The sequence below is a fragment of the Paramormyrops kingsleyae genome, chromosome 12 (genome assembly GCF_048594095.1).
Source record: "Paramormyrops kingsleyae isolate MSU_618 chromosome 12, PKINGS_0.4, whole genome shotgun sequence".
Classification (NCBI taxonomy): domain Eukaryota; kingdom Metazoa; phylum Chordata; class Actinopteri; order Osteoglossiformes; family Mormyridae; genus Paramormyrops; species Paramormyrops kingsleyae.
In genome coordinates, this window is record NC_132808.1 from 26,457,481 (window position 1) to 26,484,253 (window position 26,773).

Below are 26,773 nucleotides of genomic sequence, written 5' to 3' on the forward strand. Positions count from 1 at the left end.
CTTCTAGCCATTCAAGAACGGATGTGCTCATGATGGATAACGTCCAATGAAATTCCAAATTAGCAACAAAGTGACTCGACATTTAGCCTATGGGGAAATAACTCAGCCCTGAACACTCATGATTGACAGCGGTATTAACCAATGGTATGACAGATCAACAAGAAGGCGACCGGAATAATCTACGTAATTATACTGCAGGCGGGTGGTGGTGCTTAGCGCAACATAGTAGGAAGTAACGCTGTGTATGGAAAGTCTCAGTACCTTTGACCCAGAGCACCTCGCTCACCTAAGGTTTTTTAAGAGTTTTATAAATAAAGTGATTGACAGCACTGTTAACCAGAACAGGTGTCTTGCAGCCTGTGAGGTTAATCTTATTTGCTACTTTATTTTGCAATTTAAAAAATGTAAACACATATTGGATTTTTCTTTTAATTTAACCACACAGAAATAAATGAAATTCATACTTTACATTTAATTACATATTTTAAGCAATAGTGTAATTATACAATAATTAAAATGTTTTGATGTCCTTCAATACCTATGACATATACAATAACTCTGACAATGTACAATAAAAAAACAAAGAATTATAGACACTTTTTGAATAGAATCTACTGTAGACGGGCAAAGCAAAAATATTTTTAGTGGTCAGTATGAAACCAGATAATTACAGTTAATCTTTTAAATAGTGTAAGGTCTTTGATACAATTGGAAGTTTTGATGTTCACACGTTTGTTTTTGCTGAGGCAAAAAGGGTGTGGTGCCATCCAGAAAGAAGATGGACATCACTGGCACTGATGATCTGAAGACATATTTAACCACCAGACTTTTTCATTCAGACTCTGCAATGTGTTTAATGTCATCCAGGAGCTCAGAGAAACACGGTCTTCCTTGAGGATTCTGAAAGCAAGATGTACCGTTAAGACTCAGGATTAAAGACATTTGTTATGCTAAACATAGGCTGATACTGCGGATGATTGCCCACCTCATGCCAGCAGCTGTACATCAGCCTGTACACCTCAGAGGAGGCTTTGTGAGGCCGATAGAGTCTCTGTCCCTGGGTGATCTCCTCCACAACCTCATGGTTGGGCTTGTTTTCAAAAGGAGTCCTTCCCTCAGTGAAGACCTCCCACATCAACACACCTAAACGCCCGGGGGCACCACAGTCAGCACACATGCAGGACAAGGGCTCCAGGTTCTAAAGAGACCTGATGTCCTGAATGACCAGTGGAACATCTCCCCAGCTCTGAGCAAAGCAAGCCTACTGTGCTCAGTAGTTCCGATGTGCACACAAAAGCGGGATTCGTACCCTCAACTGCTGCGTAAGGTAATGATTCCACCAACTGAGCAACTGTGACGCGCATAAGCAAATTGATATATGAAGTGCATATTTAGATACCATAGCACATGGTAAATTCAGGTCCTTTCAATGGCAATGGAAGCATCAGTATCATAAGTGGAGACGCTTTGTTAATCCCCGTGGGGAAATTGTCTCCTCGGCTGCCCCATCCTGCTCTATCAGACACAGACAGAGGTGAGAGGAATCTTTGGGCGTCACAGCACAGGGTCAGCCAGCGTACAGCACCCCTGAAACTGGGGGTTAAGGGCTTTTGGTCAAAGACCCATGAACATATGATTAATCTGCCGAGGCCAAGGCGAGCTTCTGATCAGAGGAACAGAAACAGCCACACAGCCCCCGGAGAGAGCTGAGCCTCTGACTTACCAAAGGACCAGACATCTGATTTGCTGCTGTATTTGTTGAAGTGCAGCACTTCGGGGGGAGACCATTTCACGGGAAACTTCGAGCCCATGGAGCTGGTGTACTGGTTGTCCAGCACGTATCTGGAAATGAGCACATGGTTAGGACATCAGCTTCCACACATGAAGGCACATTCTTGCCAACACTAACAATGGCTACAGAAAGAGGAAGGTCTAACCTTGTCATGCCAAAATCACACACTTTCACCACATTCTTCTCAGTGACTAAACAATTCCTGGCAGCCTGTGGAGGAGATGAAAACAGAATTGGCTCATATTGCAGAATAAGCAGCTGATCAGAAACCAGAAATGCTAAATGACTGGTGCTAGATGGCTACTTCTGATCCGCTGTGGGCCCTTAACATTGCGAATTACAGAAGGAGGGTTGTGTGTCTTGTAATGGCGAGGATGCAGCCCCCACCAGGTCACGGTGGATGAAGCTGTTCCTCTCCAGGTACTCCATTCCCTCGCAGGCGTCCTGGCACATGGCCAGCAGACACTCGCTGCTGCTGCTGTTGATATGCAGCTGCAGGAAGTTGAGCAGGCAGCCATTTTCCAGGTACTCGGTGACAATGCAGATGGGCCGCTGCTTCATGCAGACGCCATAGAGCTGCACCAGCTTGGGGTGGCAGAGGCTCCTGTGGGGAGGGACGCGGGGGGGTCTCTTAGACCGCAGAGCATCATTCCAGTCAGGAAAATCATAGGGCGATGTGACAGCCACACAGCACTCATGGGACACACAAACACGCATAGCAGATGGCAGTTCTTAAATGCTTACTGCAAACTAACAAAAGCATTTCCCTGTTTAAAAGCCATTGCGTATGCCCACAAAAACGAGGCTTTTAGCAGCTATAGACCAAAGAGTGTAATGGGTGTGTAAGCACTGTAGTGTAGCAGGTGCAGGCATTGTGCCACAGCTGGAAACCCGAGAAATAAAGAGGGCGTTTAAGATGAGAGAATCACTGTTCAGGATGCAGCCATCAGACGCCATAGCAGAGCAGCGACAGGCATGTGAGAGTCAGGCCTTTCTCAGCAGAAAAGGGCAGCGTTCACGCAGACGGGCTCTTTCATGCGATGGAAAAAGAGGTGAAATGTGGAAATGTGGTGAAAGCGTGGGGCACTGGAGGAGGCAGAGGAAGTCAGAGCGGCCGGTGACATCCGGCCTGCCTGTGACGCACGCGGCAGAGCCGCCGCTCGCCGCTTACGTCATGACTTTGGCCTCCTCGATGAAGTCATCCTCCGACATAGCCCCCTCACTGATAGTCTTGATGGCCACCATGCAGAGAGCGCGCCACTTCCCAAGATGCACCACGCCAAACTGGCCTCTTCCCAGCTCCTTCAGGATGGACAGTTCTGACGGGTTGATCTCCCATTTTTCTAAAAAAAAACATAACAAATCAATGAAGAATCACTTCATTATTTAATACTGTTTCACTGCATCGCACAGCGATCTCACACTACCACCAAAGACGTGTTACATGACTTGTGTTAAACACTTATGCTGTGGTATCTTCAGTGAACATCAGTGTCCGTGCGGCACGTTTGTGCGCCATCTTACCGTAGCTGAACCCCGCTGTTGTTGGCACACACCGACCCATGGGGCCCACTGCAAAACGCAATCTAGTGACAAGACCTGTGGGTGTTTAAAGGAGTGCTTTAATCGACTTGCTGGCCTGGCGTTCCCTCGGATCTCGTAGGGAGACTCACCTGCCGCATTGTATTTATGGTAGTTAATGACTTCAGGTATGGAGTTGAAGACGTGCTTTTCAGCCAAGAAGAACTGCCCTGAGCTGTTCTGTTTGATTTGGTAGTGCCGAATACAGCCATCTGTCGAACTGGAACGACAAGCATGGCTGGTGAGGTCACTGGGATCTGTCTGTACTGCGAGCGTTTTCTGCAGTTTGGTGTTTGTATTATTGGTATGTAATTATGATGAGAAGATGTGAAATAGCAGTGCGCGATTTGTGCAGATCCATTAGGGTAAATATACATTTTACATTTCTAAGGGGTGTCAGTCGTACTTTATCCTATTGTGGTATGCGGCTGATTAATCATCTTCAATTACACACCGGAACTGTGTCAGTCCCAAGTTAGACCTCATCTACACAGATATGGAGTATAAACATCTGTCCAAACCACATTCAGCAGACTCTCACCTTAAAGCTTTGGTAAATACTGACACAGTATAACATCCTTTTTGGCTCGAGTCCCTCACTATAAACCCACCATCCTTCGCCTGAAAACAAAACCATAAGTTTGCTTTAACCAGACTCCTCCAGGGCAGAGCTGAAGCTGAAAACACTGCACATGGCTTCGCGCTGGGTATTAAAAAGAAGACACACATTTCCCTTTGATTTGGTGGCTGGATACAGAGCTTGGGAAGAAAATCAGGCTTGTTTTTCAGAGCTACAGCATGTACATGTACACACCAGTGCTAATACAAGAATAAGGTTCATGACAGTTTCAGCTTAATTCATGTGTGTGTGTGTGCCTGTGTCTGTGTGTGCCTGTGTGTGTGTGTGTCTGTGTATGTGTGTGCCTGTGTGTATCTGTGTGCCTGTGTGTATCTGTGTGCCTGTGTCTGTGTGTGTGTGTGTGTGTGCCTGTGTGTGTGTGCCTGTGTGTGTGTGTGTGTGTGCCTGTGTCTGTGTGTGTGTGTGTGTGTGTGCCTGTGTCTGTGTGTGTGTGTGTGCCTGTGTGTGTGTGTGCGTGTGTGTGTGTGCCTGTGTCTGTGTGTGTGTGTGTGTGCCTGTGTGTGTGTGCCTGTGTGTGTGTGTGTGTGTGTGCCTGTGTCTGTGTGTGCCTGTGTGTACATGTTTCTGACTACCTGAGCAAAAGGTCCAGCTTTCACAGGTTGAGCTCATTACAAGCCCGACTAGAGAAGCTGAAAACAAAGCTTGACTTTTTTTCCAGTAATGGCAGAAATGTGATTAAGCAGAGGCACTCACCTCCTGATGCAGGAGCTGTTCAGCTTGGGCTCTGCTTAGGTTCCTGCAGTACCACCTGTCAGCAGCAGGAGAGGCTCGGGGTCAGAATGATGTCACTCACACTGACTGCAGTTTGCACATGCTAGTCATACTCACTCATGTGCCTCTATCCTGTCCTTCTCTGCAACGTAATTGCTTGGAATGAAACCTTTATTCCTAAAAAAAAAAGCATAGTGAACCACATAAGCAGGTAGAAGCAGCTTATGAGAGGTTTAGTGTGATGTAATGCCCCCCAAAATGGCCCTCTCTCACGCCCCCCCGGTTCTCTTCTCACATACCCCTGCTTATCCTCCGCTTTCCACCAGAGCTGGTCCTGCTTATGGAGGATCTTGTACTCCTCCCCTTGCCGCAGCGTCAGGTCAGAGTCCTCAGTGGCTGTGAAGTCATAGAGGGCGACTACTTGCAGCTGGCTACTCTCGCCGTCCAGGGGTGGGGGCGGGGGGGGCCTCCGCCTCGATCTGTCAGACTGACACATTTAAGCAACGGTTGCCCTTTTAAGTTGCAGAGATATATCCTTTGTTTTTGAAAGCATTAAATGATGAATCTTCACTTTATGACCCACTTTTGAAGGCTTGGCCTGAACTCACGTCCTTACGAGACACTTCGGGGTACATAAAGTACCTCGAACCGGCTGGGCAAAGTGACGATCACGAGCGCGGGGGACTTCCCAGTGGGCCTGTGACGTTTCCGTGCCAGTCGGGCGGCCGTGCACACTAGGGCTGGGTGATATCATGATAAACGATAATACTGAGTCGTCCAACATCCCCCCAACACGCTTAGAGACTGTAATTATATCTTTGTGGGGACTCTCCATTCATTTCTATGGGGAAAACTCTAGTACCAACATAACGACCTTAACCCCTACCCAGCCTTAACCTTACCCATAAGTAACCAAACAAAATACAAGACTTTTGGCATTTTTAGTTTTTTGATTGCATTCACAGATTTTTGGGGGGGACCAGGAAAATGGTCCCCACAATGTGAAAATAACAGGTTTTTATTACATTGTGGGGAACATTTGGTCCCCACAATATAATATAAACATAATCCACACACACACACTTGCACGCGGCAATTATTTTTTGTCAAAAGAAAAACTTGAAAGCATGAAAAAATTATATACGGATAGTTCTCGAAACTTGTTCATGGGGAGTCTGTTTAGCGGGGCTGACCATGATTTTTTTGTCTCTGTGGAACAACATTGATCGCAGACCAGATTAAATCATGATTTAAAAACTTGTTGCGGCCGTCCAGAAGCATCTAAAGGAGCACAAACTTTTGACACCATGTACCACCTCAGAAAGCATTTCACTGTGTACCAGAGGTGAAGAAGTTGTCAATGAGTTTTTTTTGTTTATTCTTTAATCTGTGTTGGAAATGTAAGCTACAAGGCAAAACCCAACGCCACATCATAAATCCTTTGGTTGCCTTGCTTTGTATGTAGCCAAGGCCTGCTTCCCTGACAAAGGCGATGATCGGTCAGTCATTGTCGGACACCAACCTCTGGTTACTTGTCTGTTATTTTCAATCGCCTATAATATCCTCCATTCGCACAAGCCTAGTGCATACCCTAACCCTAGTGCATACCCTAACCCTAACCCTTTCAAATTCCCATAAATAAATGTGCATGCAACAAGACGACAAGTGGCCCCACCCAGATTGGGAGACCTCTCTGGTGGGAAAGGAGCCTGAGTTGGTGTGGGAGGTAGAAAGAAACAGACTAGATATAGTCGGGCTCACCTCAACGCATGGCTCGGGCTTTGGAATTAAACTCCTAGAGAGGAGCTAGACTATCTTCCACTCAGGAGTTGCCTATGGTGAGAGGCACCGGGCATGGGATGGATCTGCTTATAGCCCCCCCGTTTGGTGCCAATATATTGGGTCGCCTCCCTTCAACTTCGAGTCGGGGATGGGCTCTGGCTGTAGTCTGTGCTCGGGGGGGAGGGGGGAGCGGGTACTGTATGGTGCCCTTCCTGGGGACCTCATTGTTCTGCTGGGGGACTTTAATGCTCACGTAGGTAATGACAGTGAAAACTGGAAGGGTGTGATTGGGAGGAATGACCTGCTCCATCTGAACCCAAGCAGTGCTCTGTTATTAGACTTCTGTGCTAATCTTAGTTTGTCCATAACGGATACCATGATTGAGCACAAGGATGTTTGTAAGTATACCTAGAAACAGTACTAGGCCAGTAACCAGTATAGTAATAGATCCATGATTGATTTTGTAGTCCTATCATCAGGTCTCTGAGTGTATGTCTCGGGCACTCAGGTGAAGAGAGGAGATGATCACCACTTGGCGGTGAATTGGATCCCATGGGTGGGGGAAGATGCTGGATACACCTAGTAGACCCAAACGTATAGTCAGGCTGTGCTGGAAGCGTCTGGCGAAGGCCACTTCCATCAGATCTTTAACACGCTCCTCCGGCAGAACTTCTCGTTGCATCCTGAGGGAGGCTGGAGGTATTGGGCCTGAATGGATCATGATCCATGCCTCCATTGCCGTGGCGGCTGTGCGGCTATAAGGATGCTGGTGCAGCAGCAGCCCCTGATCCCAATGGTGGGCACCCGCGGTAAAGGGAAGCCATCAGGCCTCTGGGCTTAGCAAGCTTGCGGGACCATGGAGGCAGCTGACAGGTATGGGCAGGCCAGGTAGAGTGCAGCACTGGCGGTTGTGGAAGTAAAATCTTGGGTGTGGAAGGAGTTCAGTGAGGCCATGGAAAATGATCTTTGGCTGGTCTCAAAGAGATTCTGACAAATCGTCAGGCAACTCAGTAGGGGAAGCAAACTCTCCCCATCGTGTTTACAGCGAGGGTAGAGTGCTATTAGCCTCAACTGGGGATATAGTCAAACAGTCAAGTTGAGGGCCTCCTGAATCCCATTCTCATGGCTTACTTGGAGGATGTAAAGTTGAAGGATAGGAGCAGGACTCACCCATCACTAGAGTTAAAAGCCCTCAGTGGTAAGGCGCCGTGGATGGATGAGTTCCTGAAGGCTGTGGATATTGTTGGGATGTCTTGACTGACATACCTAAGGATACCGGAGGGCTCAAGGGTGTGTCCACTTCAATTCATGCGGAGGATGCATGAATGAAATGCAAATGTAGGTAGTATATCAATGAAAAGACAGTATAATATGTAATATGTTGCCAACGTTTTGCTAAAATGAAATGAAATGAAAAATCTAATTTGGCAATTCCATTCTGTGCTGTAGCATCATTCTTTAAATCAGAAAAGTTTAGAGTGAGGTGGAAACCGTCTGAGCCACACACTGTCTAGGTAATATAGGAGAACTTTGTGTGTTCTTGTGTGATAGTCTTAAACATGAGCCATGCCAGATGCGAGAATGTTGGCAACCCAAGTACTGTAGGCCTATTAACAAGAACATTTTAAAAATTAGACTGAAAATTACAGTAATCAACTATACTTTCCACCCTTTCTGTCTCTCACTAACAGCTAAAACTAATTAATTCAGAGCTTTGACCGTATGAAAACTTTATTTCCTGTGGTGGGGGAGCTGCAATTTGACGCCCCCTCCTATAAACCACAGTGGTTTTACAGAAGTTTACATATTACAGAAAGAACATCTTTATATCATTTCATATGTCAGTATAACAGCCTTATGACTACATACAGGGTTCATTACGAACTAAGCAGTGTTTGGTATAATTTGCCCATTTCCACCTTAACCGTAAACCCTAGCGCTGGGCCAAAGGACGATGTCATCGTACTTCGCCGATGGCTGACAGCATCGCTATGCCCCCTCCCCACCACTGCCGCAGTACCCACCAATGCCAGTGTCGGAATTTGTATGGCGACTCTGAGGATTAATGCTTACCTACAGAGCAAACTCTCCCATTCCTTTCTATATCTGTCATAAACAAATCGTTTCTAATCATTTTATTGCTATTAACGCTTTTTCGCCATTTCCGCACATTTAACTGAGAATATTGTCAATGGATTACTAATATTGTATCTAGTACTGACTAGAGGAGACTCTTGCTGATTTGTCGTCGCATCCTGCCTGTTACAATCCTAGTTTTCCCACACTGCAATTGAACGGGGCTAGTTTAGGCTAAGTACCTGGCCGGACTTCAGCCACTTCAAATAATTACATTTTCTGATTAGTTAATAAGTCACATAAAAGACAAAGAAGATGTTAGTATAAACCAAAATAAAAGAATGAAGTTGCTCCCAATCACACATTATTTAGAGAAAAAGTATGACACACTTTATAGTATAAAACTACATTCAAAAAAGTTGAGCACAGTTTCTGTGCTAAAAATACAGAATGAAGTGGTCATTTCTAGCCACCAACTCTGTCATTACATCGCCACTTTTACCAGTTGGGCCAAAGTAATGCTCAGAGGGGTGGGGGGAGGATAGCCAGTAAATTGGCTCAAATGTGCAAAAAAAAAAGAAATAGTAATAAATTAATGTATAAAACATTGCAGTTGTAGTACCCTTATAAGGTACTACACCACGTCACCGGCCATCTCGGTGTTTCACTGTAGACATCGTCATATCTCTAACCCAAGCAAACACAGACTAATGTGCGCCTTCAAAGTTCCACTTTCGCTAATGTCTTTCTTGCATTCTCCTGATACTGAAGCAAGACTTTTCAGCTTCCATGCATGTGAGCCCGGACTGGGCCTCCAGGCTGCCTGGGGATGTGTGATCTGACGGGGACACTTACCGTGCAGACTCGCCTGGAGCAGGAGGACGTGAGCTCCCCGTCGCTCCTCTCCGCCTTTGCCCGGGTGCCCTTCTCTCTGCTCCAGGAGATCAGCATTGGTGACTGCATGACCCAAGAAGGGCAATTTACCCAAGGAAATGTGTCCTTGTAAAGGTGACGTTACCCTTTATACCTGGTAGAGCAGCAGCAGCAGAAGATCGACTGTACGGCCTGATCTGGAAGGAGATGCAGAAGCGCAGGGGTCACCTGACGCACATGATTTTAAAAGCTGCTAAAACACCAATATGATGGCTCTGTTTGGGGAGCACTGACGCAAATACATCTGCAGAAGAAGGGTCATACGCACGTGTGTCTGCTGTATGATATACACATTTAAAACATATTGTATGTTTGACAAGGTGGGACGTGAAATGTTTTTTTTTTTTCCCCCCTGTGAGAACTATGTGAGAACTTTTGACGCTGTGCAACCAAATGCATGTTTATGTTCAAGAAACCAATATATGAGCTCACATTTGGTCAAAACGGACATTCCGTTTGACATTTAAAACATCTTTTGCACTTTAAAAATCAAAGGCTTCACAGATTATCACAGATTAGTTAATTTGGTGCTTATTGTAGCATGAGAGCAAAGCTATGTATCTATGTTTGCTTGTTTGTTGGTGCCGCAGAACAATCCAAACAGCGCATTACTTCACAAAAAGCGCAGTGGAGCTCAGGCTGAGCTCCTCTGATCTCACAGCACCAACAGTTTCTGCCGCAAGCACAAAATGAAGGTTTCCTGGAAGACCCTCAGAAAAAAGGTTAGATGAAAGCAGACCCCCTCAGCTTAGCCAGACTCAGAAAGAACAGACAAGACCATCCCTGCAAACGGTGCCCACAGGCTGCTTCCATGAGTGCGGCACTGTAAAGATGGTCTGCGCTGCTGGCTGGTCGTCATTTTTCTAGGCAGTTTGGTGTCACAGGTGCATGAAAAACACAGAGCCAATGAATTACATCATAGCCTAAATGCGTGGAGGAACCACACCTGCTCATTTGACCAGATGCGTACAGCATCCGTGTGTGCATCCTATTTATAAAATACGAAGGCCGTGGTACATGATGGCCTGACGAACAAAATGTCGCTTTCGGTGTTTTTTGGTAGAAAAGAACTAAAAAATGAGAAGTGTATAAAAATGGAAACAAGCGAAGTCCGGTGAGACCCACTGTTCCTCAGCCCCGGTGGCTTCCTGGTGGCAGACTGACTTGTCTGTTGTTCGATCCAGAGTTTTGCGTCCCCTTTTGTTTACGTCTGTCTGCATTTACGGCCTGCACTCGATTACTTACTGGACAGGATCATGGTATCCTCTGGGTCCCGTCGCCGTGCCCACAGCTTCTGCTCCGGCGATGAACAGTTTCAGCTCGTGAGTAAGTTTGTGGTCATGAGCTGTGAGTGTACGTTTCAGGGCGAGGAGGAGAGGAGATGACGTCGGCCAAAACCTCAACTCGTTAACATCTGAGTTAGACGATTTCCAAGGAGGGCAGGAAATGTGGTGCAGTGGGTGTAGGAGATGCTGAACACCTGACACATGTTTTAAGCAGCATGTACTACATGCAATATCACATGTTCACAGAGACCAGGGCAAACTCAGTCTTTTCATTGTTGTTACAGTCGGTTCTGATACCGGCAGTCTGTGAATCCCTCCACAACTAAATCACTGTTTATATGTTACTGCACATAACACAGGTATGATTTTCATTCAACCCCTACTGGCGTGTGTATACAGCTAAGTGGTGACGTGAGCTCTGGCCGACTGTCTTACAACTGGCCATTGTGAATTATTTGCATATCAATTTGCAAACAGCAGCCTGCCTCTTCCTCACTTCAAACAGTGAATTGACACTCAGAGATGTCAGATTGTCAGACATGTTCCAGGGATAGACCCATCATCGCTGGAATCAGCCTCGAGTGTCACACTCCAGACGTTCTCATTTTATAATGTAACTCATTATTCATTAAGTCATTATACACTTTTAGATATAACTCATATAACTTATATAAAAGGTATGGTGCTTTGCGACATTTTAAAATTCAATTTTATTTTTATTTAAGGCAGGTTAAAAACAAACAAACAAAACCTAGTTGCACACACTAAGGACAATCAAAAAACAAAACAACACAAAAAAAAACCAATATCCAATTCTGAAACACCTACCACCAGAAAGAGGTAGGGGTGGGGCCACACAAGAGTTTTACACAATTTCTCTTGTCATGCCATTTCTTTCGCTTTCAGCCGGCATCAGCCGACACTTTGCCCACTTCACCCAAATTCCGCCTTATTTGATCCGGTCAGCAGCCGCCTTCCTGTTCCCAGAAGCGGGATCCACGTTTATTTACAGCGGCGCTAATTCACAGCGAATTTAAACTGTGGACACGCAGGGCAGTTTTTCTACATCATTCGTCTCTGATAAGCTCATTTATGGGGGTATTCAAATGTATTACAATATATACAAATACACTCGTAATCGCTACGACACCGAAAGCGAAATGCAGTCAGTGCTGGGGGTGAATTACGTCGGAACTTATTGCTTAAAAAGCACAGAATGAGCATAACGCGCCGCGGCCACGTGAGTGATAATGTCCTCCTCTCATTCGCCGAAATAAAATGCCGAAAAAAAGTTTCCGAAAAGGAAATTGCCCATTTATATATAACTTAAGCGTTATTTTTTCATTCAGAGTAAGTAAAAATTACAGTTTTTCGTTTCTCTGAAAATGCATTATCAAGGTCTCGAAAGATGCGTGATGCCAGCAATAACGGTGTAAATAAAACAAGTAAAATAAGTTAAATTATATTATTATACTGAAACCCCAAAATAGAGCGTATTTACGGCTCCGCTAGAGGGCAAATCGCGTCCGCCAGAAGCATGTAGAAGGATCTTGCTTTATATCAGTGCCTCACAAAGTAATGCGTGTTTTAAGTGAAAGTTGTCTCTTTTAATGCTGTATTTTTTTTACCGAGATGATCTTGCGCTAGTGCAATATTAGTGCAGTAATTAATAAATCTAACCAATCACGCAAGTTTATGCACGCTTGACAGCACCGCTTTTTTCATGCATATTTGACAGTCAAATTTTCTATGGTTAAAGGAAATGCCAGCGATATCACACTGAAGTCCAACTTCCCCCAGCTATTATTTTTGCGTGGCACTTGGTGGGTTTGTGACAGATTGGTGTGTTTGTGACTGATTGTGACAGCAGCGGTTCTGCTTCAACTTTTTTTAAAAGAAAGGTAAGAGTTACTAACGTTAATCACTTTCTGTTTCTAGACCTATTGTAATTGCAGTTTAACCAGCTGATCAATCATTGCCAGTGTGGTAAAACATTAAACAGAAGGAGTCGCAGGACAATAGCGGCAGTTGTTTATTTAAAAGAGTGTTAGAGTCTGAATGGTTAGTTGAAAGTCCACTTGTTTAAAAGACGCATGCTGTCAGCATGCAATGGTACCGGAACCGCAAACTCAGGACTAATTCCAGCGCCTGGTACGTTATTCAAGCGCTTCTTGCTGATGCACTTGATTTTCTTATTTTATGTCCATCAGCAGTAGTGAAGCAAATATTTTACAAGTGGCGGACAATATTTTAGGAAGTGTGACAGTAGTGCCGATATGGTGACTGACCTTCGTGACCCCTTACTTCAAGGTATAGATTATTACCTATACTGACATAAGAAGGCATAACTGCGATTAATTACAATATTACGATGTCAGTTTTTATCAGACAAATCTTTAACAAATGCAGTCTTTTTTTCTAAATACGTGGGATCACAGCATGAAAATAGCAGGTTTGTAATTTACCATTTCGCTGGAAATGGCTTAATGGTTTGCTCACTTGATTTCCCCCAACATGTCTTTACTGATGCGGAACTGCTTGGCTTTCGTTCAGTGAAGCGGACCAGTGCCCAGTCGATGGCAGGAGAACCCACACCCCATCCGAGGCCGACATGCATCCCGACACCATCCTAGAGGATGTCCTGATCAAGCGCTCACAGCAGAAGAAGAGGACGTCGCCACTCAACTACAAGGAGAGGGTCTTCGTGCTCACCAAGAGCAAGCTGGCATATTACGAGGGCAAGCCGGAGGTGAGTCCCGCTGAAGGCCTAATAAATTCTGGAAGTTAATTAAATAATCTGCTGGAGATATAGCACCTCCCACTCTTCCTGAATCCCTAGTAATAAATCAAGGTGAAATTTGGGGTAAACAAAATATAGTAGATGCTTTTAATACACATTTCATTAATGCAGGAATTATTACTCAATCCAGTCTTCCAGTAGATTCTGGGGATAGTGCAGTTATCAATTCCAATTGTTCTGCGTTCTTTAACTTTTCTACGATTCCTGCCTCCCACGTTTGCAATGCCTTATTAAACCTGGATTGCAAAAAGGCTGCTGGTCCAGATGAGATTGAGCCTTATTTTTTAAAGATAGCAGCACATCTGATTGCTGGTCCTATTGCCTATGTTTTTAATCATAGTCTCTGTAGTTTCCAGATTGTCGGTCACTGCCAAATTATTTGAATCTTTTGTTAATGACCAACTTAAAGCATTTTTATCTGATAATAATATTTTATGTCATACTCAGTGTGGTTTTAGACAGGACCACAGTACCATAACTGGAATAACTTCTGTTGCAAATGATATAATTACTGCTTTGAATAATAAAAAAATCATGCACTGATCTTTTTATAGATCTAACAAAAGCATTTGATACTGTTGATCATGCTCGTCTTCTGCAAAGATCACAGAGTATAGGATTTAGTGACACTGTATTGAATTGGTTCTCCAATTACTTGACTGAGAGAACACAGTGTGTAGCTATAGATAACTATAACTGTACCTCACAAATAGTAAAAACTGGTGTGCCTCAAGGTTCTATTTTAGGACCTGTTCTATTCTCTATTTATATAAAACAATATTAGTTTAGGGTTAGAACCAGCAAAAATGCACTTATTTGCTGATGATACAATTCTTTATACCACTGCTTTGTCACTGTGAGAGACAATAGATTCATTACAGTCTGCTTTTAATTTATTACAGATGCTTCTTATCAAGTTAAAACTGGTGATAAATGCCAGGAAAACTAAATTTATGGTATTTACACATTCATGTTCCGTATAAATTAATTTTATTCTATGTATAGTTTGAGTATTTGTATGTATGTGTTTTAGTCTGTGTTCATATTAATCATCTCTGTATGTATGTATATGAAACTTTTGTCTTTTTTTTATTTACTGCCATCTTGGCCAGGACTTCCTGGAAGAAGAGATATTATACAGTATCTCAATGGAACCTTCCTGGTAAAATCAAGGATAAATAAAATAAAATAAACAGGTGGTGGGGGGGGGCACAGCTAACCGAAAGGTTAGCTTCCATAACTGCTAATCGGCTAAATCCAAAATTTAACGAGATGACGTTAAACTGATAAACCACTAAAAAATTAGTGGAAGCTGATGCTAAACCCTTAATGTTTATTATATGAATGTAGCTTCGGTTTGTTTTTAGCTCTGAAACCCTTAAAAACAAACATAGAAAGCTAAAATTAAAACCTGTTTAACACTGAAGTCCCATCTGTCGGAATATGCAATATGTATAGTTAATGCAATTTGTATATTTTGTAATATATTCTTTTATTACTCGTGCCTCACATTGAGTCGCCTGCACTTTCGCAATTTCATTGTCAAATGGCAATGATGATAAAGATTATGTTATTTGATCTTATTTTCAGCAGGGTTACCGTACATTTGGGTTTCCTCGGACACATCCTCTTTTTGGGCCCCTGTCCCGGCATCCGGGCAGATTTTCAAAAATAGCAGTGTTGCAAGTTGCATTGGAGTCTCAATTGAAGAAAAAGACACCAAATTTCAATGTACGGCAGCCGCTCAGTATCATTGTACTGGTTTGCAAGGCTCCTGCACAAGTTTACTAAATGTTTATTATTGGGGGCAGTGTGTGGCTCAGTGGGCTAAGCCTGCATGCCTGTAATCACAAGGTCACCAGTTCAAACCCAACCTCAGCCCATCTGTGGGTCCTTGAGCAAAGCCCTTAATCCATGCTGCTAAGGGTGGCTGCCCTTCGTGGACAACTTACTCTACAAAGAGCAAGTTGAGGGAGCCATAAAAACAATTTCCCCTACAGGGACAATAAAGGATCTATTATTATTAAATGATCTGCACATGCCTACAAGTCACGCTGCTAACAGCTTCCGGACACCATTGGGTCTTTCACACTTTATTTTTACTTTCGTGTGGACAGTGAATCGTGGCATTTGCTTGAAGCTTAACAAACTTTAGCTTAGCGTTTTGTATCTTTTGTTGAAAAACACTTGTATGCACGCATATGGTGTCAATTGTGTGTAGATTGCAAAACAAGAGTTAACTGTAAGGTTACCATACAGTGTTTTTTTTATTTTTTATTTTTTTTTTACCATACAGTGTTGCCAACAAAATTTCAGGGGAAGTTGTCGTCACACAATGACGTCATCACATGATAACGTGAAATTGCTCAAATGAACTAAAATCAAATAGCACATATTACAAAAGACACATACGGTTAATCTCATCACATGATCAAAATTTTTTTTCTCTTGCAGTTTTTATATGGAGAACCCCTATCCTCTGCTAAAATGGTTTATTCTTTACTCCCACTCTGACTTGCAAACATTCACTTCGATCCAGACACTCAAGTAAAGAGCTAACATAGAGAGCGGTGAGCGCAGAAGCGTGGTACAGCTTGTTCGTAATCTTAACTCATTGAAGTGAATTCATGGTGAAATTCAGTAGTCTCATATTGATTGCTTCATAAATATTGTTTTATTGTGCAAATTTAACTACAGTGATCCCCCGCTATATCACGGTTCGGCTATCGCACCCCTGCTATATTGCGGATTATTCCCCGACGCGTCACAGTTCTCTGCGTATCGCGTACCTTGCTTGTGGTCCGATTGTTTTCGTTTAGTTTTAAGCCCTACGATGGCTCCCAAGCATCCCGCATCTTCTAAGCCTTCTGGTAGTAGTGAGCCTGAGCGCCAGCGCCATTCAGGAGAAGGTAAAACTCCTGGATACGCTTCGGGAAGGAAAGCGTTACGCGGACGTCGCTCGCCATTATGGCTTGAATGCATCGACGGTACGCTACATCAAGAAGGATGAAAAGAATATATGAGCCATATATGTTTTTATTTTTATATATTCTATTACGTATACAGAGAGATGTGTTTGTGTATGTGTGTGTGTGTGACTCACCTAAAGGATTATTAGGAACACCTGTTCAATTTCTCATTAATGCAATTATCTAATCAACCAATCACATGGCAGTTGCTTCAATGCATTTAGGGGTGTGGTCCTGGTCAAGACAATCTCCTGAACTCCAAACTGAATGTCAGAATGGGAAAGAAAGGTGATTTAAGCAATTTTGAGCGTGGCATGGTTGTTGGTGCCAGACGGGCCGGTCTGAGTATTTCACAATCTGCTCAGTTACTGGGATTTTCACGCACAACCATTTCTAGGGTTTACAAAGAATGGTGTGCAAAGGGAAAAACATCCAGTATGCGGCAGTCCTGTGGGCGAAAATGCCTTGTTGATGCTAGAGGTCAGAGGAGAATGGGCCGACTGATTCAAGCTGATAGAAGAGGAACTTTGACTGAAATAACCACTCGTTACAACCGAGGTATGCAGCAAAGCATTTGTGAAGCCACAACACGCACAACCTTGAGGCGGATGGGCTACAACAGCAGAAGACCCCACCGGGTACCACTCATCTCCACTACAAATAGGAAAAAGAGGCTACAATTTGCACGAGCTCATCAAAATTGGACAGTTGAAGACTGGAAAAATGTTGCCTGGTCTGATGAGTCTCGATTTCTGTTGAGACATTCAAATGGTAGAGTCAGAATTTGGCGTAAACAGAATGAGAACATGGATCCATCATGCCTTGTTACCACTGTGCAGGCTGGTGGTGGTGGTGTAATGGTGTGGGGGATGTTTTCTTGGCACACTTTAGGCCCATTAGTGCCAATTGGGCATCGTTTAAATGCCACGGCCTACCTGAGCATTGTTTCTGACCATGTCCATCCCTTTATGACCACCATGTACCCATCCTCTGATGGCTACTTCCAGCAGGATAATGCACCATGTCACAAAGCTCGAATCATTTCAAATTGGTTTCTTGAACATGACAATGAGTTCACTGTACTTAAATGGCCCCCACAGTCACCAGATCTCAACCCAATAGAGCATCTTTGGGATGTGGTGGAACGGGAGCTTCGTGCCCTGGATGTGCATCCCACAAATCTCCATCAACTGCAAGATGCTATCCTATCAATATGGGCCAACATTTCTAAAGAATGCTTTCAGCACCTTGTTGAATCAATGCCACGTAGAATTAAGGCAGTTCTGAAGGCGAAAGGGGGTCAAACACCGTATTAGTATGGTGTTCCTAATAATCCTTTAGGTGAGTGTATATATATATATATATACACACACACACACACACACATTACATATTATTATTTTATTATTATTATGTTACTCATATCCTTACCCCAATATCCACATATCATATGTCTTGTTTTAATAAGTTTACATGTGTTTAAAGCGTGTGGGAGGGGTATTTTAATCCCTGAACTTTAAAAAATGTTTATGTATATGTTCTTTCTATATCACGGATTTTCACCTATCGCTGGTGGTTCTGGAACGCATCTTCCGCGATAGGCGCGGGATCACTGTCTCTTGGTTAGTTAATAGCATAGCACAAATAGCAGCCCTGATGACACAGCTGTAAATAGTGTTTGTGACAGTCACAGCTCCTATCCCACCGTTTGCTGTCAGGGTATAAGAATGAGTAAGAAGCCCTTCAAAAAAACGAGGCCTGATCTGGCCTTTATTTGGAAAAGATCATGAAGGAAGTTACTCAGTTCCCAGAAACTCAGAATCGTTTAGTTCATAAATAGTGTTGGCAGAAAATCCCATTTATTACCAAGAAGAGATTCAGTAAATCTCTTATATTTACTTCTATGGGTTTCTAGTAGTCGCTGTTTTATGTGTGTTGTTTGTGCTAGTGATTCTTTCCGGAAAGTTAGGATGTGTTTGTGACAGAAGACAGGGTGCAGGAGATTGATAGAGGTGTTATGACAGAACCCGAGGTGAGATCATTTTGCAGGGCCCGACATTCATGATGGAATCTCGCAATTTGTGCATAATTTTAATTCCCGGAAATTCAGCGTACATAATCCGGGACTGTACTCATTTAAAGTACATTCTGAGCTGTCTGCTCATAAATAAAATGCAAGGAGCACACAGCAAGTCCCCGATTATAACTGTGGTCGGCTGAGAGGGACTGATGACTGAATTGGCATCAGTTAATAACTGAGCTTTTTATTATAATAAAATTCACATGAAATGAAACTTTATTAACCTAGTTTTGCCTCAATAGAATGTTTGTGTATTCAGAAATGAAAAGTTTCTCATAAGCACTACCTGTTTAAATAAACCATATTTTAGGTTTAACACAATCATAACTTAAGGTGTTTTAGCCTGACACCCCCAGGACAACTGAAGGTCTCTTCTGAGAGCTTTGCACATTCTGCCTTGATGTTTGTATGAACATGCCACACGGCTTATGCTGACATCCCCTCGTTGGTTGTGCTTGCGTTCAGCCAGATCTTAAGCCACCGGTCTGCTAGGACTGAACTGACAGGCAAAGTGAAAAACAGCCTGAGCATATGTGAGATTTTGGGATGGACCCTTGTGTCTGTCTGAGGAGAGAGTCACTGGCTGCACTGTCCATAGGGCCAGTCTGTCTACATGCCTGCATTGTGTCCAGTGAGAGTCTCCACATGGTCAACATTCAAGTTTTCTCTGTCACGTACACATGCAGTGTGCGACTGTATAGTGAAATGCTTTTCGTTATGCTTCCTGGGTTGTGCTGAAGGAAGTATGCAATACAAAGGACAACAAAGTGGTGTAAAAATATGTAAAATATAATAAGAATGAAAAATGAATTCAACAACAATACAAATAACAACAGTAAATATATTTGTCACGTTCGTGGACGAGCGGTGCAGGTAGGCAGGCGATCGGAGCCAGGTAGTCAGGGAAACGGGGTTTATTTAGGGAGGGACGAACAGGCACGGACATCAACGGACACTACAATGACAAGTCTGGGGAAGACTGACTCAGACGAGGACTAAATACAAAAGACAAGCTAGACTTAACAGGACACAGGCGATCACAATTAGGGCTGAACACGAGGTAACGAGGTGGGCGTGGCACACATCAGGAGCGGACGGAGCGGATCATGACAATATTAAATAAAAATAACAATAAAAATAACAAGATAAAATAACTGCAAAATAGGCAATAATAGAGAGCAGTATACCAGCAGTGTAAAATGGTGTGCAGTGACAGTCTGGGATATATAAAGCGCATAAAGTGGCTTGTGAGCTGTGGTCTGTTCTCAGATACCAACGGCCTGAGGGCAGAAGCTGTTCCTCAGGCACCCCTTCTGGCCTTAGGCTGTGATAACACCTCCCTGACCGCAGCAGAGAGCAGTGCCCTGCTGGGCTCTGTGGGCTGTTTTATTACTGTCACTGCTCTGCCGCTGCACCTCCTCGGGGGGGCCACATTCGGCCCGGCGCACCAGGCACGGGGCTGCAGCTCCCAGACCAGGTTATGATGCCCCGATTGTAGAATGCCTTCAGGATTCTGGAGCATCCTAAAAGCTAGCGATTACACTCAGATACAGAGCAAAGCAGGGCTCCTTCTGCTCCTTAATGAAAGAGAAACCGAGTTCTGCTTTGTGATGGTTACAGTGTTCGTGCGTCTAAGCAGCACAGGCTGAGCTGGAGGGCTTTGGTAGGGTTAAGGTTCGGGTTAAGGGTAGGTAGTCATGCTGTCCTTTCTCATCACCTTAACTCAAAATGCTTACAGTGACAACATCACTGGATGTTTTTTATTCATTGCTCTACTCTCTGTAAGCTCTAGACACCATATGTTATGTCAGTCCCAGGAAGGTGGCTGTTTCTGAGATGCTGGAATCACCATGGTTTGGCCCTAACCACCGCACAGCGTCCAGAATGGCTTAGATTAGGCGCCTTAGCCATTCTCATGCTCAGACTAACAGGCAACCTGACCTTGCCTATCTGATTATGTGTGCAGTATTCAGGTGCAGCCAGATTGGCTGTTAGCATGAGCAACAGGTGGATCTGATTACTGGTTGTATCTGAGGGCAGAACCTACTGGGTGTACTGAGGAAGGAAATGTCCTCCGTATCATCACAGGTAGCCATCTTCATCTGAACTTTGAAGCTTGTTTTGCTTGTTCTGCATACTCAGTTTGTCAGCCTTCTTGTGCAGAAGTCATGGAGCCATATGCAGCACACTTTGGGAGTGTTAGGGTCGGACGCAAATCCCACACAGCCATTTGCACAGTGCAGAGGACAGTAACTGAAAACACATCCCCACACGCTTGGGACGCAGGCCTACATGCTCAGTCACTATGTCACCCTGCAGTGACCTATTCATTCATGGGGGAACCCATATCAGATGAGCCTGAAACTGAGATCATCATCTGTCTGTTATTTTCAATGTGCTTTGCAGAGGAAGACAAGGAAAGGATTTATTGACCTTCAGAAGATAAAGTGTGTTGAAATAGTGAGGAATGGCGGCGCAGCTATTCCATGCCAAAATAAATACCCCTTCCAGGTATGTTCCTGCTGTCCGACTGTCACTTAAACCCGCTGAGTAACACATTTCAATCAATCAATCAATCAGTTTATTCCACTTAGTTTTTTCAATTATCATCATTAAGCCACAAACACAAACCGTTCATTGCATACAATCCATAAGTGAAAAGGGGAGTGTGAGAAAAATCCAAATGTAATACAAAAGTAGTGAATGTTATGTATATGTATAATCTCCTAGCAATAGAGGAATGCACTAGGCCAGGAGGAACCGTGTGTTCAAGGTCAGATGATAGCATCAGGCCCTAGTCAAGAAATAGCAAGCACTGAAACACCGGAACAAACCATATATGGAAACACACAGTAGAATGCAGGGATAAAAAGAACTGTAAGAGGAGGCTCGGCGGAGAACTCCTGAGGTATCTCCCCGGGCCCGTGCTGTAAGAGGAGGCTCGGCTGAGAACTCCTGAGGTACAGTATCTCCCCGGGCCCGTGCTGTAAGAGGAGGCTCGGCGGAGAACTCCTGAGGTATCTCCCCGGGCCCGTGCTGTAAGAGGAGGCTCGGCGGAGAACTCCTGAGGTATCTCCCCGGGCCCGTGCTGTAAGATACCACAATAAACTGAAGGTTGAAAAGACTTTACGCTGTCCTGAGTCCTACATCGCGAAATTTCCACGAAAGGAGCAGGAAGAAGAAAATTCTTGTATGTCCTGCTCCTTTCTCAATGATTATAGAGTAAATTACATACGGCCATATACATAAACTATCATACAAAATAAACTGCAAACAATATCACTCAATCATCATTTTTAACTCATAAGTTCATAATCTTATTTTTTTCTTAAAATGATTAATAGTTGAACATTTTTTCAAGTCATCATCCAAATTATTCCAGTTTTACTCCATATACTGAAATACACATCTGCTTTAATATTGTCCATAAAATTATACTTTTAAAATCAAACTTCCTTCTATTATTACCATCACTTGATCTCAAAACAAAGAACTTCTGTAAATTATATGGCAATAATATCTTTTTAGCTTTATACATAACAGGGTTTTTTAAATTAACCAAATCCTTTAGTTTCAAGATATTTGATTGAATAAACAAGCTATTAGTATGTTCTCTATCATTCATTTTATATAAAATTCTTATAGCTTTCTTTTGTAACACGATGATTTAGTATTTGTTTATATATATTGCCCCAAACCTCTAAAGAATAAGTCAAATATGGAACAATAAATGAATAACATAATGTATGGAGTGTTGATATTTCTAGAACGCTTTTTACTGAGCATAAGTCATCTAATACCCTTCACTGAACTCTTCATCCTTCAGGTCATATATGATACAAGCACCTTGTATATTTTTGCCCCAAGTAACGAGATGAGGAATGTTTGGGTGCAGAACCTAAAGGAAGGTGAGTCCGGATACACGCGACAAGGCAGTGTGCAACTCGGACACATGAATGTCATTCGTCACTCTGCTCGTCACTTGTTAGAAGGAATTACATACAGCTACCAAAAAATTAAGAGACCACTCTCTATTTTTAAACAAATCTGCATTTTTAAATTCTGGTTTAATCGTGGTTCTGCTGGCAGAAGGCTATGTTGAGCTGCAGGTTGCTTCCAGGTTCAGAATTTCTCAGACATCAATACAGAAGAAGAAGGTGAAGAAGGAGATACGGGGAATGACCAGAAACCAGCCAGGGCAGAAGTGACTTTCTAATGCCAGAGATGAGCGTTAACTTATCCAGCAGTTTTTCATGAATCGTAGGATGACATCAAACGACATTCAAAAAGAATGCGAAACATTAAGTGCAGATGTGAAGTGCCATAAAGCAAGGAACAAGCCCTTCATTAATGAGATATATAATTCACAGGCGCACACCCATAAATAGAGAAGTGAGTGAGTGAAATAAAAAATTGTGCTGTGGTCTCTTAATTATTTCCGTGGCTGTATTCAAATTAAATGCATTAAAACATACTCCCTCCGACAGTAAGCACAGGTGCAGAGCTGCTGGGAAACACCCTGCTGCTTGTTTACTACACCAGCGGCAGAGCTGCTGAAGCGTGCTAGCTGCCTCTCATGTGCTGTGCTAGCTGCCTCTCATGTGCTGTGCTAGCTGCCTCTCATGTGCTATGCTAGTTGCCTCTCATACACTGTGCTAGCTGCCTCTCATGTGCTATGCTAGTTGCCTCTCATACACTGTGCTAGCTGCCTCTCATGTGCTATGCTAGCTGCCTCTCATGTGCTGTGCTAGCTGCCTCTCATGTGCTATGCTAGCTGCCTCTCATGTGCTATGCTAGTTGCCTCTCATACACTGTGCTAGCTGCCTCTCATGTGCTGTGCTAGCTGCCTCTCATGTGCTGTGCTAGCTGCCTCTCATGTGCTGTGCTAGCTGCCTCTCATGTGCTGTGCTAACTGCCTCTCATGTGCTATGCTAGTTGCCTCTCATACACTGTGCTAGCTGCCTCTCATGTGCTGTGTCTTTGCTGTTGCAGAGATTAAACAGAACCCTCTGATCATGGCCAAATTCCACCCGCAGTTCTGGCATGAGGGTGTGTGGCAGTGCTGCCGGCAGGTGGACAAGCTGGCCCCCGGATGCGAGGAGTACAACCTGTTTGGAGAAAGTAAGGACACCCCGGGTCACCTTTCACGTGCAGAAGCTTCTGCCAGGCTGTTCTGGTCACACTCTTCTGCAGTGGTGTCTCACACATTCACACGACCATGTTTACTCTGGTAGAGATACAGCTCGCCACCCATCCGTCCATTTACCAGTCAGCCACACTTTAATTTCACTTCTGCTTTCTAAGCAGTTTAACCTGAAAACTAGGAGAGGTGCTACATTAAAATGAGAAGGAAACATCAAACCTTTATAGTTCTGGCTGTTGCCTGCCTGGTGGCTCCAGTTAAACACTTGTTAATTTATTGAAACCTACTGATGAGTCTGCAAAAATCATAAGAAATAGATTCTTGTTTCCTCTTTTCAGTTTCAAGAAAACCTCTTCCTCCTGTTCCTGGAAATGATACTGCAGGAAAGGTATTTCTAAACTTTTGTTTGTAGGACTTGGACAGGGGCCGTAAGGGGCGCCATTGACAGAGAGCTCCGTAACGGGCGCCATTGACAGAGAGCTCCGTAAGGGGAGCCATTGACAGAGAGCTCCGTAACGGGCGCCATTGACAGAGAGCTCCGTAACGGGCGCCATTGACAGAGAGCTCCGTAAGGGGAGCCATTGACAGAGAGCTCCGTAAGGGGAGCCATTGACAGAGAGCTCCGTAACGGGCGCCATTGACAGAGAGCTCCGTAAGGGGAGCCATTGACAGAGAGCTCCGTAACGGGCGCCATTGACAGAGAGCTCCGTAACGGGCGCCATTGACAGAGAGCTCCGTAAGGGGCGCCATTGACAGAGAGCTCCGTAACGGGCGCCATTGACAGAGAGCTCCGTAACGGGAGCCATTGACAGAGAGCTCCGTAACGGGCGCCATTGACAGAGAGCTCCGTAAGGGGAGCCATTGACAGAGAGCTCCGTAACGGGCGCCATTGACAGAGAGCTCCGTAAGGGGCGCCATTGACAGAGAGCTCCGTAAGGGGAGCCATTGACAGAGAGCTCCGTAAGGGGAGCCATTGACAGAGAGCTCCGTAAGGGGAGCCATTGACAGAGAGCTCCGTAAGGGGCGCCATTGACAGAGAGCTCCGTAAGGGGCGCCATTGACAGAGAGCTCCGTAACGGGCGCCATTGACAGAGAGCTCCGTAACGGGCGCCATTGACAGAGAGCTCCGTAAGGGGAGCCATTGACAGAGAGCTCCGTAACGGGCGCCATTGACAGAGAGCTCCGTAAGGGGAGCCATTGACAGAGAGCTCCGTAACGGGCGCCATTGACAGAGAGCTCCGTAAGGGGAGCCATTGACAGAGAGCTCCGTAAGGGGAGCCATTGACAGAGAGCTCCGTAACGGGCGGCATTGACAGAGAGCTCCGTAAGGGGAGCCATTGACAGAGAGCTCCGTAACGGGCGCCATTGACAGAGAGCTCCGTAACGGGCGCCATTGACAGAGAGCTCCGTAACGGGCGCCATTGACAGAGAGCTCCGTAACGGGCGCCATTGACAGAGAGCTCCGTAACGGGCGCCATTGACAGAGAGCTCCGTAACGGGCGCCATTGACAGAGAGCTCCGTAACGGGCGCCATTGACAGAGAGCTCCGTAACGGGCGCCATTGACAGAGAGCTCCGTAACGGGCGCCATTGACAGAGAGCTCCGTAAGGGGCGCTATTGACAGAGAGCTCCGTAAGGGGCGGCATTGACAGAGAGCTCCGTAAGGGGAGCCATTGACAGAGAGCTCCGTAACGGGCGGCATTGACAGAGAGCTCCGTAACGGGCGCCATTGACAGAGAGCTCCGTAAGGGGAGCCATTGACAGAGAGCTCCGTAAGGGGAGCCATTGACAGAGAGCTCCGTAAGGGGAGCCATTGACAGAGAGCTCCGTAAGGGGAGCCATTGACAGAGAGCTCCGTAACGGGCGCCATTGACAGAGAGCTCCGTAACGGGAGCCATTGACAGAGAGCTCCGTAACGGGCGCCATTGACAGAGAGCTCCGTAAGGGGAGCCATTGACAGAGAGCTCCGTAACGGGCGCCATTGACAGAGAGCTCCGTAAGGGGAGCCATTGACAGAGAGCTCCGTAAGGGGAGCCATTGACAGAGAGCTCCGTAAGGGGAGCCATTGACAGAGAGCTCCGTAAGGGGCGCCATTGACAGAGAGCTCCGTAAGGGGAGCCATTGACAGAGAGCTCCGTAAGGGGAGCCATTGACAGAGAGCTCCGTAAGGGGAGCCATTGACAGAGAGCTCCGTAAGGGGAGCCATTGACAGAGAGCTCCGTAACGGGCGGCATTGACAGAGAGCTCCGTAAGGGGAGCCATTGACAGAGAGCTCCGTAACGGGCGGCATTGACAGAGAGCTCCGTAACGGGCGGCATTGACAGAGAGCTCCGTAACGGGCGCCATTGACAGAGAGCTCCGTAACGGGCGCCATTGACAGAGAGCTCCGTAACGGGCGCCATTGACAGAGAGCTCCGTAACGGGCGCCATTGACAGAGAGCTCCGTAACGGGCGCCATTGACAGAGAGCTCCGTAAGGGGAGCCATTGACAGAGAGCTCCGTAAGGGGAGCCATTGACAGAGAGCTCCGTAAGGGGAGCCATTGACAGAGAGCTCCGTAAGGGGAGCCATTGACAGAGAGCTCCGTAAGGGGCGCCATTGACAGAGAGCTCCGTAAGGGGAGCCATTGACAGAGAGCTCCGTAAGGGGAGCCATTGACAGAGAGCTCCGTAAGGGGAGCCATTGACAGAGAGCTCCGTAAGGGGAGCCATTGACAGAGAGCTCCGTAACGGGCGGCATTGACAGAGAGCTCCGTAAGGGGAGCCATTGACAGAGAGCTCCGTAACGGGCGCCATTGACAGAGAGCTCCGTAACGGGCGCCATTGACAGAGAGCTCCGTAACGGGCGCCATTGACAGAGAGCTCCGTAACGGGCGCCATTGACAGAGAGCTCCGTAACGGGCGCCATTGACAGAGAGCTCCGTAACGGGCGCCATTGACAGAGAGCTCCGTAACGGGCGCCATTGACAGAGAGCTCCGTAA

General features: G+C 45.2%; 2 protein-coding genes across 5 annotated transcripts in view; one reads left to right on the plus strand and one right to left on the minus strand.

Annotated features, from left to right (window-relative positions):
* Positions 1-448: 448 nt before the first annotated feature.
* On the minus strand, positions 449-10,893 carry txk (TXK tyrosine kinase). Its single transcript, XM_023827639.2, has 15 exons — positions 10,761-10,893; positions 9,610-9,652; positions 9,438-9,513; positions 5,024-5,211; positions 4,842-4,901; positions 4,707-4,761; positions 3,915-3,994; positions 3,466-3,593; positions 3,317-3,391; positions 2,964-3,135; positions 2,180-2,396; positions 1,938-2,002; positions 1,724-1,842; positions 986-1,143; positions 449-900 (listed from the first exon to the last, which is right to left on the minus strand). Exons 1-15 carry the CDS (start codon positions 10,771-10,773, stop codon positions 832-834), a joined length of 1,518 nt encoding a protein of 505 aa, XP_023683407.2. The 5' UTR covers positions 10,774-10,893; the 3' UTR covers positions 449-831.
* Positions 10,894-11,715: 822 nt separating this feature from the next.
* The window catches only part of tec (tec protein tyrosine kinase), a 28,310-nt gene continuing 13,252 nt past the window's right edge, over positions 11,716-26,773 (plus strand). Inside the window, exons 1-7 of one of the 4 annotated variants that reach the window (XM_072697808.1) lie at positions 11,716-12,151; positions 12,561-12,702; positions 13,355-13,550; positions 21,057-21,161; positions 22,477-22,558; positions 23,643-23,771; positions 24,132-24,181. In XM_072697808.1, the coding sequence (XP_072553909.1) occupies positions 13,413-13,550; positions 21,057-21,161; positions 22,477-22,558; positions 23,643-23,771; positions 24,132-24,181 (504 nt within the window). In that variant the 5' untranslated portion in view covers positions 11,716-12,151; positions 12,561-12,702; positions 13,355-13,412. Of the gene's footprint in view, positions 12,152-12,173; positions 12,703-12,853; positions 12,953-13,157; positions 13,254-13,354; positions 13,551-21,056; positions 21,162-22,476; positions 22,559-23,642; positions 23,772-24,131; positions 24,182-26,773 lie in introns of those variants that run through there. The other 3 variants (XM_072697809.1, XM_072697807.1, XM_072697810.1) reach the window with 3 other exon arrangements.

Excerpts from the sequence above, each read along its gene's own strand:
- txk (XM_023827639.2), bottom strand. Across the intron at positions 3,136-3,316 it reads AACAGCGGGGTTCAGCTACG|AAAAATGGGAGATCAACCCG; the intron begins GTAAGATGGCGC and ends GTTTTTTTTTAG. Across the intron at positions 1,843-1,937 it reads TGTGATTTTGGCATGACAAG|ATACGTGCTGGACAACCAGT; the intron begins GTTAGACCTTCC and ends GCTCATTTCCAG.